Genomic DNA, 16,107 nt, shown 5'->3' on the forward strand with positions numbered 1-16,107 from the left:
CCACTGCTTCCAAACATGACGTCTATCTCTGTTTTATTTATGACTGACTGCGGTCCAGCATTAGGTGTCACGCATTGTGTTGGAGATGTAGAATGCATAATAAGAATTAGGTGGCGCTGTAGGGGAGGATTTTGCTTCTGTGCTTCAGCCATGTCCCCCATGAATGCCTGGATTTCCAGCTCAATCTTTCACTGCTTAAAAAAAAAAATACTCTGCACACTAATAGCACTATAAGGTGCTTTCGTCTCCATCATATGTTATCAATTATCTCGGCTCATAAAGTTTGAGGTTCGTGTTTTGGATTTTATTTTTCTCAGTGACCAATTATGGTGGCTGCTGCAGCTGCATCTTCCTGGAGTGTATAGGATAGCCTTACGCCAGGGTTACACTGAGGATTAGCTGGCAAGAGTTGAAGTGAGAGGCTTCCAGCTGCTGTATGTTGGTGAAATACACTCTTGACTGTGATGGGGGACAGCAGTCACAGCTGAGGAGTTAAATCCTTGTTAATGGTAATCTGTAGAGCTGATGGTCCTGGAAGTAATTTCTACTCATGTAAATTTCAGCTTGAAAGCATGCTTTTAATCTCCATTGCGCCGTATGAATTGTGAAAGCAATAATGAAACAACTGAAAGTTTCTTAGACCATTTTTTACCTTTGAATCCCTCATGCCTCTGCAAACAACTAATATGAAGGTATGTTATTTTTAACTGCTTTCATACTTGTCCTGCTTTAGAAGCAGCTGTTGGACAGTTCTCTACATAGCACATTGAAAGGACTTGGGGAACTTGGGTATCTGAAATAATTACAACTTTTCCTTTTTTGTGGGGGGTTCTATATGCACCTCAGTATTGCAAGTGTACTGTCAGTGATCTCTGAATGCTTAGTGAGTGAAACAGGTGGCTGGATCTCTCGGGTTTGGTAAATGAGAACCATATCCTGGTATAGATCTTCATGACTGCTGTCAAACCTTCAGGCAATGCCTAAGGCATATGTGTAAGCCACCAGTGCGCAGTTGACTGCAGATGGGACTGGCAAAATGTGTGTTGTTTTTTTTTTTTTGTTTTGTTTTTTTGTTTTGAGGTTTTTTTGGGGGGGATGTTGTATGATTCCAAGAAAGATTCTTATTTCAGTGTAATTTTCTCCTCCCAGGACTCCCTCACAGATTACTGTTCTCATTAATTATTTACCAGCTAACAAAGTCCCTTGCTGTTTAAGCATTAGCTCATGCGTACTTACATCTCTGGCTCTAACAGATTTGTTGCTCCTTGGAGTGATTACAAAAGTCTGTGTCTTTATAAATGATTTCCCTTCCTCTTCTTTCCAGTCTGTGTGCACAGGAGGTCGTACCCTAGTTTAGCAAATGCTAATTCACTCTGACCACTAAGCGGGAATCTGGGCTGCGTGGTTGAACCGTCTCTGCGTTCCCTGGGCCTGGCATTGCCGGCAGGCAGATCAGCTGCACAGATAGGAAAGAGAAACCAGGGCAACCTCCAACCTAACCCACCAATCACGTTGCTTGTTCGCGCTCTCATTGCTGTAGCCGTTGACAAATGACCCCATCTACCCTCATCCCAACCACCACATACAGTCACAGGTGTATGTGAAACCTTTTTCAGGACACCTGTTTGTGTGATCGTATCTGTATCTGTGTGGCAAAACAGAATAAGTGCACGCCAGCTTGCGTTTCATTTTGCGACAAGAAAAGAAGGTTATGTCTATACCTTTACATGCATATTATTATTTGGTCTGTGCTGTGACTGTTTTTATGTTAGTGCTACGTGAGAATCATTACTCAGGAAATTACAGGGGCCACCATCACATATGTGCAAGGGATGTTTTTTATATTTTTTTAAAATTCACTCACAGTAACTAAAAGTGGATTTCCTGTATGAAACACAGAATTTCAACATTAGAGAGAGCACATTAAACTGCTCTTCAAGCCCACAGTGCAAGTACACACACTAGAACAGTCATTCCAGAAAACACAGTTTGTATAATGTAGTATAATACCTCAAAAGTACACATTAACAACAGCCAGCCACAGCTCCTTTTGTCATTACAGGAGTTGTATCTGAAGTCAATTATAGAGCTTAAAAGAACAGCAAGAATCTCAACAAGTTGAACCAAATAAACTTGTTGAGATTCTTGCTGTTCTTTCAAGCTCTATTGTAACCCTGCCATGGTGAGTCTGAGTAACAAGAGATTCCTGTATTTCATTCTTTGTTAGCCACTAATGATAGGTTAAGGAGGACATGAGTCCTTCTGTGAAGAAATCCCAGAAAAAGAAACAAGGACCAGGGACTAGTCATCTTCTGGTGTTGACAGTAACCGTACGGCCTCCATCCGTCCCCATACTAACACCTGAAATCACAGACTGACTCATACAATTGAGTAACACCGTGACGTGTAAGATGATCTTCATTTGGGCAAGTAACACGAAACGCTGACAAGGATATGGCTTTAAAGTTGATTGACGCTCGGCGCGGATATTTTATTTATTTTTATAAATCTGAAAAATATTTCTCATGTCCCCACCCTCCCCTGCTGGTGAACTCTGGGTGTGGAGCAATAATAGTGGCCTCAGTGTCAGTTTGGATTCCACTGTGTTTTGGGGAAAATTCCTCTTCACTCCTAACTCATATTGTGGAAGCCAAGTGCAATTTGTGCCAGAATGTTAGAATGTACGGATTCAGGGAAAGACAAAAACCCCACTGTTTATCCAGCTTCTCCGGAGAGGGAGAGGGAAGAACACAACAGATAGGTGGATGCTTTTTGACATTTCCTAATCGCCGAGTGTAAACAATTCAATTGAATCTTCAGGAGAAGAAATGTAATTAGCAACAAAAATGTACTTAAGCTGCTTTTTGCTTCCCTGAGCAAATGGATTAGTGTTTGTGGCTGGTTCTAAATTAACATGAATTCACACTCTGCTCCTGCCAAGAAACATTATTTTAGTTAAAAGAAATAGATATAAAGGGAAGACTTATAATTCAGGAACACAAGCAAAAGCACTAGGTTAATAAGAGGTTAATATTTTAATCTTGGCATATTTGTGAAGATTAGCAGATACCAGCAGCCATTAAGAGCTGTTCAAAGCTATGACCCCGCTCCTCTCTCCTTTGTGATCTGTGCATGTATCAATGTGTGTGTCTGTGTGTGTGTGTGTATTTGCGAATCGAGATGGGGTGCAGTAAGGGGTTCTGGCACAGCTCAGGAGTCTTGTGATGGAGGATCAGGAGTTTGTTCTCATGGGATTCAGAAACAGGTACCGTTCTCCTCATTGGCCACAATGTTTCTTTGACTGGAAACATTTGTAACCAGCCAGTATGAACTAATTTTGTCTTCTCTCGTTATCAAAATATGGGTGTACAATATCATTAAAACAGACACTTATTGCTACGTTTTCCCCTCACTATGTATTACTGCAACAGAAGGGGAAATTACTATGTTTACTACAGTAGCATTGGTTAAACATTAATGTGAGTGCATGACTGCAAGTATGCAGGGAAAATGGATGCATCATCATGTTGGACACTTTTTAACACCTGTGGGTTGCTACTATGTGACAAAGCCATTGACTAAAAACAGCTCTTAAACCTCCCACATGACAGGCGATGCATATTCAACAATTTCTCACTTTGTCTGCCTTCCCCTCTACCTCACACAAACTGTCGCGTGTGCACTAGTGCAAAAACTCAAGTCAAGCAGGCATGTTTGCGCTGTGTTCGAATGTGTGGAAACATGCATGCAGCTTTGTGATGAACTGTTTGTTATCACATATTAATTATAACGTAAGATATGATACTAATGACAAACTTGCCCAAAGCAAGAGCAGTTATTGAAACAAAATGGCTCCCTCTGCTCAGTCATTGTCGGCAATTTGGCCGAGGTTTCCTTGGCAACGCAAACTTGGTTTCTCACTGAGGACAAGGAGAGACGGTGCTGTTATAACGCAGCCGTGACGGCACTCACATCCAACAGCAACAGCCTCGATTTTGTTTTCTCGTCAGTTGTACCCTCGGTGTCAGCAGGCGTGATTATAGTAACGAAGAGCGGCTGATTCATCTCTCCTGGACTCGGGCTCTTACATCAACAAAACAACACAGAATACATTTCTTTCTTTACACTGAAATGAAGGTTTGTGAAGGAAGCAAATTAAAATGATTTGGATTTGTCTTTACAAGTTTTTTGACCCTTTTTTGAACCCTGTGAAAGATTCAAATCTAACAGAAAATGAGATCAGAATCACTGCTGTGAACCATGCAGTGTTTGTTTTAAGTCTTTTGAACTGACTAAAGGAATTATTGTGATTTTAAATATGCCGTTCGCTGTAACTACCTTTTTTTTTTCTTTAAAAGACGCTCCTTGAATGATTTTGGTGACTGTGTATCAAAAAACAGTTTATTGTTCACTTTCATTTTTGTTTCATGTCCAGCAGCAAGAGCTTTGATTCTCATACCCTTCAATAACGTTGGTGTCAGTAGGCTTGATAACACCAATGCAGAGTGATTGATTCACCTCTCCTGGTCTAAGTCTGTCAAATTAAAATCACAAAATAAAAAGAATTTCTTGTCACCACATTGAAAATAAGGCTTTTGAAGCAGTTGAATTTTTAAAAATTGGGCTTTTATTTCCTGGTTCTTTCTCCTCTATAACACATTTTAGTTACAAAACTTTCATTTATTTTTAACACTGGAGTAAAAGCTAACCATTTTATTTTTCATGCTGGTAAGAGAATGGGGCCTAATCCTATCATTAGATCTTGGTTCAGTTTATTTATTTATTTTTTGCTGTTTTTATGCAATAGTGCATCCGCAGAGAGGAACTGCTGAGACGTTGCTCTGAAAAGACTGGTTCACTGGCTCAGAATAATCTTTACGTTTATATGAAGGGACCAGAGGTGCATCAGTGTCATCTGATGCACAACATTCGCTCTGTGCATCACAAAAGAAACGAAAATTCCAACGTTATCGAAAGCACTGAAAACAACACATCCCACGGCATGTTCAAAACACTTTGCTACTGTGTGCATTTTATCACTGTATGTAAAGATAACTTATTGACAACAATCAATTCCACAAGTCTAATCTTTTGCACGAGGGCAATCAAATGTGTGCTTCTCATGCATGTCTCTGTCTTCCTGTCTTTAAGATGATCTTGCTCTTGATCTTCCATAGTCTACTAAATATTTAAGTGTAGATGTCTATGTAAGCATGCAAATTATTCATCTACTCCAAACCTTTCTAGCAGACAGGCAGCCCAACTATGCAATTAAAATTTTGTTATTTAAATATGTTTTGCTTTACTCTCTGATTCAGATAAGATGCACTCTTTACTTAGTCAGGCATGAATGACCTTTATGGATGCCTTTCAGTTCAAGTCCTCAAGTCAGGCCCTATTTCAAACAAGCCACTGCTTATCAGTAACCTATTACTTCTTGCGCTGGCTGCCTTTGCAAACACTGGCAGAGGCTTTTGCCACAACTATGTACACACTTTGGAATACAGCACACAAAAAACACAGATATCCAAAACATCCAATCTGTCTTTAAAGTCTTGGACAGTGGAGCCCTTTTTGTTTTCAGCTGACATGATCATAAGGAACTATTTCATTTGTAATCCAACTGTCATTTTCCAAATGGTGGGAAAAAAAGACTTGAGCTACTTTTTTTTTTTTTTACTTTGGAATCTTTGACAGGTTGTTTCAAATAAGAGAACCAGAAATTCGATGTCATTTGAGCTACAATGGCTACTTTCTCCAGACCTGGATGTGTGTGGGTGTCTATTCACCCCAGGCCAGCTGGGTTAATGTGATTGTGTTTAATGCGCTCCTTACATACCCCTGAGCAAAACACATTCACACTGATATTGACTTGCTTGTTTGGGAGAATTAATAATTAAAATCACATTTACCTGCCATAAGTATGTGTAGAATGGAAATTCCTAGATGCTTGTGTTGAGGTATGTTTTGTTCAGGGTGTCGCCTTGAAAGATTAAGTTGGTTATAAATCCATGCCAAATAGAGTTTGCACTAGAATTCATTACAAATCGTGTTTTTTGCAGTTCATGATTTCACATATCAAATTAACTCTTGTCTTCCTTCAGGTGGTGTGGGGATTGCAGCTACTCAGCTGTGCAAGACAGTGAAGGATGTGACCGTGTTTGGCACTGCTTCAGCCAGTAAACATGAGACCATCACCCAGGGTGGAGTTACGCATGCCATTGACTATCGCACCAAGGACTATGTGGAGGAAGTCCGCAAGATCAGTCCAAAAGGTAAGAAAATTAGCCATCTGCACTGTTAAAGCTGCCTAAATTCATATTGACACTGTTTCATATTTGAAACTGAAACAATCTGAAATTCAGATTGATATTTTCCCCTGGCAAGAACCAGTACTGTGTGACTGCAAACACTGAGATGATACATTTTCAACCACATTGTCTTTCTCGACAGAGCTGGCTGCAATGTGCACTAGACGGATAGCATGTAGGGAGTTCATTTTCCCTACCCAGCAAACTCATTTCACTAAACAGTGACTGTTTGGATTCTCACTGCCACCAACAACGTATCCACACAGTTTTATGTAGATGGACTCGCCAAGATGAGCACAAAAGAATTCAGCTTTTCAGTAAAATGAAACAATGTTCAGTTCCTGTTTCTCCTTCCAACTACTGCTGTGATCCTAGCAGGATGGAGACTGTTATTATGCTGGTGGCTCATTTCATAGTCCCCTCTTCAGGCCGTCTCTGTTCTTTGTAACATAGAGTTAGACAGACAGGCATTACAGAGACAGATAGCGAGAACTGACACTTTGGACACAATGTATCTAATTAGAAGCCTGGATCAATGTGCAATCCTGCTCTCTACCTTTCCCCTCTGTGTCTTTGGCTGCCTGTCAATTTATGTGTGCTGTGGTCAAGGCGGAGTCCTGCTGTGAGCCTCCCACAATCAATAAAAGCAGGGTTTAATAGAGCAAGGAGGGGTAGCCCAATTTGAGGAGTCCCCTCTGGCGGAAAGGAGCATCATTAGGCCTAAGCTTATATAGTTCACCATTAATAAGCCACAAAGAAACCTTCATAGTTAGATTGCCATCCTTTACCATCTGTTCAGAGGGTAGGTTATTATTCTATCCTCCAAGGAATGGACAGCAACAGAAAGTCATTTTATCCCTCTGGTCTGATCAGTGACAAGAATGAAAGAACATCAAACAAGCAGGCCCTTACTCGACTCTTCTTCTTACATCTCTTGGAATATATGGGCTCGTCTCTGTGCAAACATGGTGCGACTTGGCCACACTTGCTACTCCCAGTGAACTCTGCCATGCAGAGGTGGCTGCTGAGGAGACTTGGCAGGCTGTTCTCTCTGAATTCACACCAGTGATGACTGTCCCTTTCTTCTCTATTCTGCTCCAGGGATGGACATAATACTGGACCCTCTTGGAGGATCAGATACCCATAAGGCCTACAACCTGCTGAAGCCTATGGGCAAACTTATTACCTATGGTAAGTAGAAAAACAAGGCCAATGCTTGAGAGTCAGTTGGTAATTTTCACGAGACAGCCATCCACAACATTGCTTTGGAAGAACAGGCCAATAATTTGGGCTGTAATTTTTTAACTATACTATTAAGTGGCCACTTTTTTTTTCTTTTTTTTTTCTAAAACTTAAGGTCTAAACCAAAATGTTGGCCATTATAATTGTTGGTGACCTTATTATAGCGTCATGTAACATTAGTAGGAATGCTAAGGCTTCAATTTACTGCTTCATTTTTTTTAACTGCAACTCTACAGCTTGAAATAAAGTACATCAACAAAAGACAATATACCCAATATAAGACCGATGATGTCAAACCTTTAATTTGTAGCAGACTAGTAGAGTGGTGGGCAGAATAGAGGCCCATGTCATCGGCATGCTGCATGTCATTCGTGGGAAGCCCTTTACACTAGCTGTGTTGAGATGCCAAACTCGAACCAGTATACATGCAGTGGGTGGGGTCGGCATCCATGGAGAACAGGGTGCTCCCTTTGCATGTTGCTCAGAAACCTACTACCCAGCATGGTGCCCTCCACCCTCGCCCATTCATCCATGTCACCCCCACAAAACCCTCCAGCTCCACCCCACCATCCTCTCCCTCAGCTTCTTTTCCAGCTTATCAGAAGTATGCATAGCCGAACAATGAGTGTTTTATGCGCAAGAAACCTGGAATGTGTCTGAATGTAGCAGACTGGGTCTCTCTTTCTGTCAGAGCATGCTTTGTGTCCCCTGTTTCCCTTGAGAAAAACTCACACAGTGAGGCCATAGGCTACATGAACGCAGGATGAGGGGGAATAGGGATGTGTTGACAGTGACAGCTGAAGTGCTAAAGAGGTTTTTTTTAGGGTGGAAGGTGTAGGTGAGAGTTTGAGGACTGAGGGGAGACAGAAGGGAAACAACAAACTCGATATAACAAGGTGCAGCACTTGACGCTTGACAGATATATTTAATTTACAGTGACGTAAAACAGCCAAAACGGCAAATCTCCACACTAAATGACCAGTTACAAAGAAACATTTGTGATCTTTTTGTGTACATTACTTGACAAAAAATTATCTGTCGTCCAATTTTCTGCTCATTTTTAATACATTAATAGAGTGGGTCTTTCACTACTAAGATGTAAATAGGTTATCAGGAAATGAAAATAGGTTATCAGGTGGGTAAAGCTGTTGCAGATGAAAAAAACTGAGAAAGTTGGTGGGGGACTGGAAAATTTCATAATTGAATCTCATGGCAAAATTTTGTCCTGGAGAAAATACTGTATTATTACTACCACAAAGAAGATTTAGACTATTTTGGCAGGCGTACATGCATGTTTCTGTCTGTGGAAAAATAAGTATTAATCCTCACCACTGAGGATGAGAAGTTGAGATCAAAACTGAGGTGTAGTTTGAAAATGGGTGTGGTCTGACAAAAGAGTGCAGAATAAAGGGTTCCAGTTCCTTCCCCATCTATTTACAACTCCCCATATTATATATCTTAATATCTATAGACATATAAATTTGCCAACCTCAACAACAGTTCAATGGTAGGAGCCAACACAAAGAGTTTTGAGTAGTCTGTGTTTCATGAATTTAAGGTAGTCACAAAACCTTTGACTGCAGGTGTGTAGCTGGCCTGCTCTAAGTTAGTTTCTAGTTGAAAGTCTTTCTTAAGCTTTTTATTCCAGTGATAAGCGATTTAAGCTCTTACTTTTTCTGCCAGGAGCGGCTAACATGCTGGCAGGACAAAAGAAGAACCTGCTTGCTGTGGCAAAGAACTGGTACCACCAGTTCTCCATCCACACACTCAGCTTGATTCAGGGAAACAAGTCTGTGTGTGGCTTCCACCTTGGCTACCTAGATGGGGAGACAGAGCTCATCACCGAGGCAATGAATACCATTCTGGATTTCTACAAGGACGGCAAAATCAAACCCCACATTGACTCTACTTGGCATCTTGAGCAGGTTTGTGTCTATGTGCTTGCCTATTTATGCCAGTAATTACTATTAGTCTCATGTGGATTATGTCTTGGTGGATTACGTTCTTTATTCTCACATAAAATAAATTTATAAGTAGAGGCTATGATCGGTTAAATACTATGAGATTATATCATTGTTATTTTTTTTGTTTTTTGAAATTTTGCTTAAAGTGGTCAGTGTAGTTGAGTAGATTAGGTCATTGCAGGGACTATTACAGTGTAGCCTTAGAATTTTTGACATTACATTAATTTAGTATAAATGTAATGGCTTGTATTTATTTAGTTCATTTGTTAATCTAAATTATATTTTAGATGAATTTCTGCTAATCTTTACAATTTAGCAGAAATTGTATATTACAAGACATATGCAGTAGTTTTCCTTTTTAGCTGAATTTGCCACTAAACCGTTTCCATTTAATGTCCTTTATATTTTTTTTTTTTTTTTTTTGTAAGACCAGATGATTTATCACAACACGGGTGCATTTACACCTCTAATATATATGCTTATTGACTCACATTTACAACCCCCCACCCCTTTCTTAAAATGGATGTGAATGCCAGGTGGGCCTGTGTCTGTTTATGCATTTGGTGGTAGGATCTGCAGAAGCTGGGTGTGGCCGTGATTCAATAAGCCTCCCATTCAACAGCCAAAGTTTGTGCAGAAGAAGCGCTCTGTCTCAGTCAGACAGACAGACTCCGATTGTTGCTGACAAAATTAACGCTGCTAACAGATATGAATAGAGATGGTGTGAAAAACACAGATAGACGGAGAGAGAGAGAGTCAGAGGCTGACATCTTCTGTTGTCAAAGTCAGAGCTGGTCAGTATTTTGGCTGTGTGACTGGGACCGGAGAGAAACACCCGCTGCCTTTCTCCGCCATCTGACGCTCTTTCTCTGCCTCTCCATCTGTCTGCTCTTTCTATCAGATTCTTTTTCTCTGTCTTTAGGTTATTGACTCCCTCTCTGTCTCTCTCTGTCTCGCTGTATTCTCTCCTTCTCCCTCCTCACAGTGTATCTTTTTTGCTCTTTCTCTCTTGTTGCTATGGTGACATCCTTTAGTCAGCGTGTGCCTCTGTCTTAGGGAGGGGCCCTGATGTATGAGAAAGAGACATGGAAGGAGAGTGGAAATACACAGAAGAGAAGGTATAATCTCTGTCTGGCTTGGAGCAAGTTTTTGGACAAAGTCTGCAAACATGGGTTAGATTTACATGAAGCCTAATGATTCTGAAAGGTTTAAAAGCTCCATACAAAGAAATATGAAACGGCTGAAACTGACTGAAATTTAAAATGGTTGCATAGGGTGGGACCTTTTCATAAACTGATCAGAATTTAAAAAGAAATTATAGCACATAAATGATTCCTTTTTTTTTTTTCTAAACAAAGGTTGTAAACACTTTTTACAATTTTGTAAAAATGGTGGTTTGAGCTGAATTGGCCCTACGTGGAGTTTGATTTTAAAGAAGATAATAATGGAAACTGCTTCAGATCAGAGAGCTGCTCCAACACCCATCAAAGGGATAAGAACTTTCACAAGAACTTAATGCTAGGAGAAACCAGTTGGATCATTACTCGTACTTGGCATGAAGCAGGTTATGGTCTGCTTTGGATGCCTTCTCGCTTCTGGTAATACGCCTGTAGGAAACTTGACAACCACTCATTTCCTGTACATTCACTCTACTTTTGGCTATGTCATCTTACAATGGCACAGTGGAATATCACAGGACCAGGGAGCTGGCAGGTCAAATTCCGATTAATTTCCAATCCAACTGTCCAATGTTCTTTCCTGGGTAATGCCTGTAAAAATTCAGGGCTGCAGTTTGAGTGAAAATGACTCTGTTTATTACTCTTATGCATGTTACACTGTCCCAGTTTAGTGTTTGTGCATCCATGCATGTAAAACTCAGACCATATTAAATCACATTCCATGTAAACAGCTGACCTGAAATCTTCAGTCAGAAGATGTAACCGTAGCCAGTCACACTTCTGCTAGTAGAAGTAAAAGCTGTGGGTTAATAGGGTTATGTTTTAGTGTACTTTTCAAACGCAGGCACCAAGGCAGAAGATGCATTGCAGAGTATATAATTAAGTTAATTAATTTACAGATGGAGGGAGAAGACCATTAAAGTTAAGGTTTGGGGCAAAGAAATCGATACAGCTTAGTATCCTGATATTTTATGTGGCAATTACGTGGCGATACAGGGAATCCATTTATTTTATTAGATAAATAAAAATACTCTGGGAAAACGATGAACAAGAGGGCTCACCTCATGCGCCACCATCCCGTGATCATGCAACCCGAGCAAATTTACATTTAATCGGCTCAGCAAACTAATGGCTCAGTCATACAAGTTAAAATTGTCCAGAGCTTGGAGGTGTTACGGCCAGTGATCGTGATTACATAGGTCACTTGATAGGAGGCAACCTTTCTGCAAACAGTTGCTGTCAGACTTGGACTGACTGCAATCACTCTGTGGTTGTCAAAGGTTCCATATATTTGCTTAAATAATTTATAAATGCGAACGCACAACTTGAGGGAACTCGACTCAAATGGCTGCCAGGTTGTAACCAGGTTAAACTCATATAGAACAGGTTGCTGAGTTCAAATGTCAATTTATTTCTGGAGAAGAAAAATTGGGGGATTTTTATGATAATTGATCACTGTTAATAACAACAACTTGACCACATGGCAACATTTATGACAGGTTTTAGTGACACTGTTGGTTTGCTTCAGTCTCATTTTGCAGCAAAAAATAAATAACTGAACTGAAAAAACTTTTATCTTATTGGATAAAAATTTCCAAACAGGAGGAGAAAAGAAGGGGAGTCGCCGACAGAAATGGGGAGGGAAAAGTCACAAAGACTAAGTAAAACAGGTCTAAAAGTACATAAAGTAGAGCAGGATGGCAATCAACAGGCGAGGGGAAAAAGGCAAATCAGACCATAAAAATATTGGGAAAAATAATAAAGGCACGAAATAAAATGGACACATACACAACAGAAACTTACAAATAAGAGGAGTTAACTGAAAAAAAGAGACATGGAAAAACTAATGACACAGCAGACCATGACAGATAGTTGATCGATTTTTATGACCTCGGTTGAAATGCCACATCTTGACCCCATTCATCACATCCCATCCCCCCCACTGTCACTCTTTGTTTTTCCTCCAGTAATCAATGAACATGCTAGGACCATGTTTTTTGTAAATTAGACTGTTCCTTCCTTTCCTGTAGTTCCTCAGGATTCATTATCTACATCTGCACCGATTTCCAAGAAGATAATGGTCATGTAAGTAGCCACAAATAGCACACCCTTATCAAGATGCCTGGGAGTGAGAGAGGTTGGCAGATCTTAGAGAGTGAAGCCTAGAAGTCGGTGGAGTCGTTAAAAGGAGGCAGTCTGTGACTTTCATTCACATCGAAGATGATTCTTATAATTCCTGGACTCACCCCTCCCTTTCTTTCATTGCCTGTTCTTCATTTGTGGGATACCAGTTGCTCCCTCCGCCTCCTCCTCTCCCTTTCCCATGTGTCTAAGTCGTCAGGGCCACGTTTCAGCCAGGCTTTACGTTGCTAGGAGATGGCCCTGTTGCCGTGGCATTGGTCGTTAGGTGGTCTGCCTGCCTCGCGCAAATAGCGAGATTTGAGGAAGGAGGGAGGGAGATGTGATGGAGACGGGAACAGACAGTGGACAGAGCCCAGTGGTCAAGAGGAGGGTGGGGCCAGTCTAGCTGGGATTCTCCACTCATCATTATGATGAAGGAGCAGTAGGACCAACGTCACCCATCCATCAATATGAGGAGGGGAGCCTGGGGGTTGTAATCTCATCTGTCCCAACGTGAAATATTTAGTTTTTGGAAAGAAAATCTCATAAATATCAGATTTGCCACTTCATACTTCTTCTTTTTTCTAATCATTTTAACCCAATAAGCACCTCAATAGGACGGTGTAACATTTTTCCAGGCCAACCTTTCAATAAGAATGACATGCCAAATTCTACAGTACCACATTTTTTGGTCACTATAATCCTGTTCATTCTAGCCAGCAAAGAAATCTCTTCTTAAAAGCAATTTTACTTGAAGTGATGGAGCATAAAATCCTCAATCCTTGGTCTTAGGAAAGAAAATCAGTTCTTAAGTTTAGGCTTAACGCTTCAGCAATCTGAATTACACAATACTTTGAAAGTTTTACTGCAAAATGTATTTTTAGTGGAAAGTTTCCTTGCACAATATTTCCAAGCTGAGCTGTAGTAGAACCATCAGCTATTATGAAGCTGATGAATGTTTATAAATGTAGATTAAATTTTAAAAAGCAATACCTAAGTTGTCATCAGTTGAAAGCCAGTGGCTTCAAGTTTGCATTTCAGCAAAGTATTCCCTCTTTTGCTTTAAACACAGACTACTTACTTCCATGTAATCAACACTCCGTCTTCTTGAGGAAATCTGTTACTTCCTTCCTAATGCATAGTGATTAAAACATCTTAATATTGTGGGGGGGATGTCTGTTATTTGATAGAATGGGTGAATTTGATAAAATGAAGCAAAAAGTGATTTTGATTTTAGTTGGCCCATCATTAAAACATTCACTATTTTTATACTTAAGACACACTAATATTAAGTAATGCATGTTTGAAGTGTTCATTATTCCCTCCATTTGCTCCGTTATCCTGTTACCACTTCTTATTTGCTGTGTACTGCTACAACAATCTAATTTCCCCTCAAAGATTATTAAAGTCTCATCTAAACAAACATAATTTCTCATATACTGCATATTAAAGTCATATTTGAAGAGCAAGCTTGCAATATTTGTTTCCAGGCTGTGGTGTCAAGAAGGGAAATTGGAGGCAGATAATGTAAAGAAACACATATTGCTGTGGAAATGTTTTTGGAGGGATGATACTAGCTTCTTCTGTCTCAAAGAGAACTGTTTAAAAGCTTCCCTTTGCTCCTTTTCGCTATTTGCTCTTTCATCTCGCCTTAAATAATCAGCTTCTCCCTCTCTCCTCCAGGTGGGTGATGCCATGAGAAAGATGCAGGAAAGGAACAACATTGGCAAAGTGATCCTCACTACAGAGCCGATGCCCGAGGAAGAGAAGAAGGAGGAGACCAAGAAGGAGGATAAGAAAGAGGATAAGAAGAAAGAGGATAAGAAGAAGGATGACAAGAAGAAGGACGATGCCAAGAAGGAGGAGAAGAAGGATGACAAGAAGGATGACAAGAAGGATGACAAGAAGGATGACAAGAAGGATGACAAGAAGGATGACAAGAAGAAGGAGGAGCCCAAGAAGGAGGAGAAGAAGGAAGAGGAGAAGAAGGAAGAACCCAAGAAGGAGGAGAAGTGAGAGGGTTGAATGGATGGATAGTCAAGCAGACCAGCAGGGAGTTTGTGTCTTGGGATCTCGGGTGTGGTGTGGGATTGTGGGGATGGATTTGATTTGGCAATTTAGATGGATGGGGTGGGGTTGGGGGGGGGGGGGGGGAGGAGTAAGAATGGGAATGGGTTAGAAGGATGGATTAGAAAATGATCACAGCATTGTCAGTCTTTCACATCCCCTCTCCACCATCACCTTTTGGGTCCACAATGACAGCGATTACTCAGACCTGGCTCCACCCACCTCCCCCTCCCTTCCTTTTCTTGCATTTATGTCTTAAAGATTCTGATCACATCGAAGCTCCGAACCGATCTTCCTCTCTGACATTGAGCGGAAACGGCCAAAAAAAAAAAAAAAAGAAACAAAAAAAACCATAACGATAATGGCAGAGACAGAAGGACCATGGAGGATTGTGGGTACGGTCCAGGCCTGGGGCAAATTACTGTTTCCCTGACAACAATGATCCCCGCTCTCACGCCGGCCCCACCCTCGACCCCGTGCCCCTCTGCACCTCAACTCCCACTGTGCTAAATTGTTCTGCTCTGACTTCCACCTGCCACCTCTGCTTCCCCATCCCCTCACTGTGCTGAGTCCCCACCCTGCCCCCACTCCACACACACACCTCCCACACCACCGCCCCTGCCCACCCACCCTCAGGCCGGACCCACAGACAGGCACAAAGACGGGCAGTAAAATGAGAGAACCACACCCACCCACACGTTGCTCTCAGTGTCCAACGCTTAGTTATGTCACCAAGGATGAGTCAGAGATGCCTGTGATTGGCTGGTGCACCTCCTCTGGAGATATTTGCATCATGGCTTTTATCATGATGTTTTATGGCTCAGACAATAGTGTTAATACTGCAAGACCTAACCCTGGTTGTCATTTATGTGGACTTAGCTTGAAGCTTGTATCGGTGTTCATATAAAGCAAGGCGAAACCTCTTAACAGTGCATTCGTTCCCACCAAATTAAGTGAAGCTAATATAGAATCTGCAGTTTTGCACTAGCCTGAATATGAATTTGCCTCATAATGAGCCTTTCAGTCCAACGTTGAATAGAGAGGCAGAAATCATTGCTCAGCTTCCTTCTCCTTAGTTACAGATTTTTCTAGCTGACCAACTGTTGGCAAGAAGTGCACAGTGCCAATTAAGGGAGAATTTGTTTCTGTTTAAACAAGTACACACACAAACATAGTGTGATGAATGAAGCACTGTCATGTTGAGATAGCGAATCGTCTGAAATG

At 41.0% G+C, this 16,107-nt stretch overlaps 1 protein-coding gene across 1 annotated transcript in view; it reads left to right on the forward strand.

Moving 5' to 3' along the window:
* Positions 1-16,107, forward strand: part of vat1 (vesicle amine transport 1) — a 30,988-nt gene that overhangs the window by 12,412 nt on the left and 2,469 nt on the right. The window contains exons 3-6 of the mRNA XM_005726133.2: positions 6,105-6,275; positions 7,413-7,502; positions 9,237-9,478; positions 14,500-14,768. Coding sequence (XP_005726190.2) covers positions 6,105-6,275; positions 7,413-7,502; positions 9,237-9,478; positions 14,500-14,768 — 772 coding nt within the window. The remainder of the gene's footprint in view (positions 1-6,104; positions 6,276-7,412; positions 7,503-9,236; positions 9,479-14,499; positions 14,769-16,107) is intronic.

The sequence above is a fragment of the Pundamilia nyererei genome, unplaced genomic scaffold (genome assembly GCF_000239375.1).
Source record: "Pundamilia nyererei isolate P.nyererei 1_Seehausen unplaced genomic scaffold, PunNye1.0 scaffold00018, whole genome shotgun sequence".
Classification (NCBI taxonomy): Eukaryota; Metazoa; Chordata; class Actinopteri; order Cichliformes; family Cichlidae; genus Pundamilia; species Pundamilia nyererei.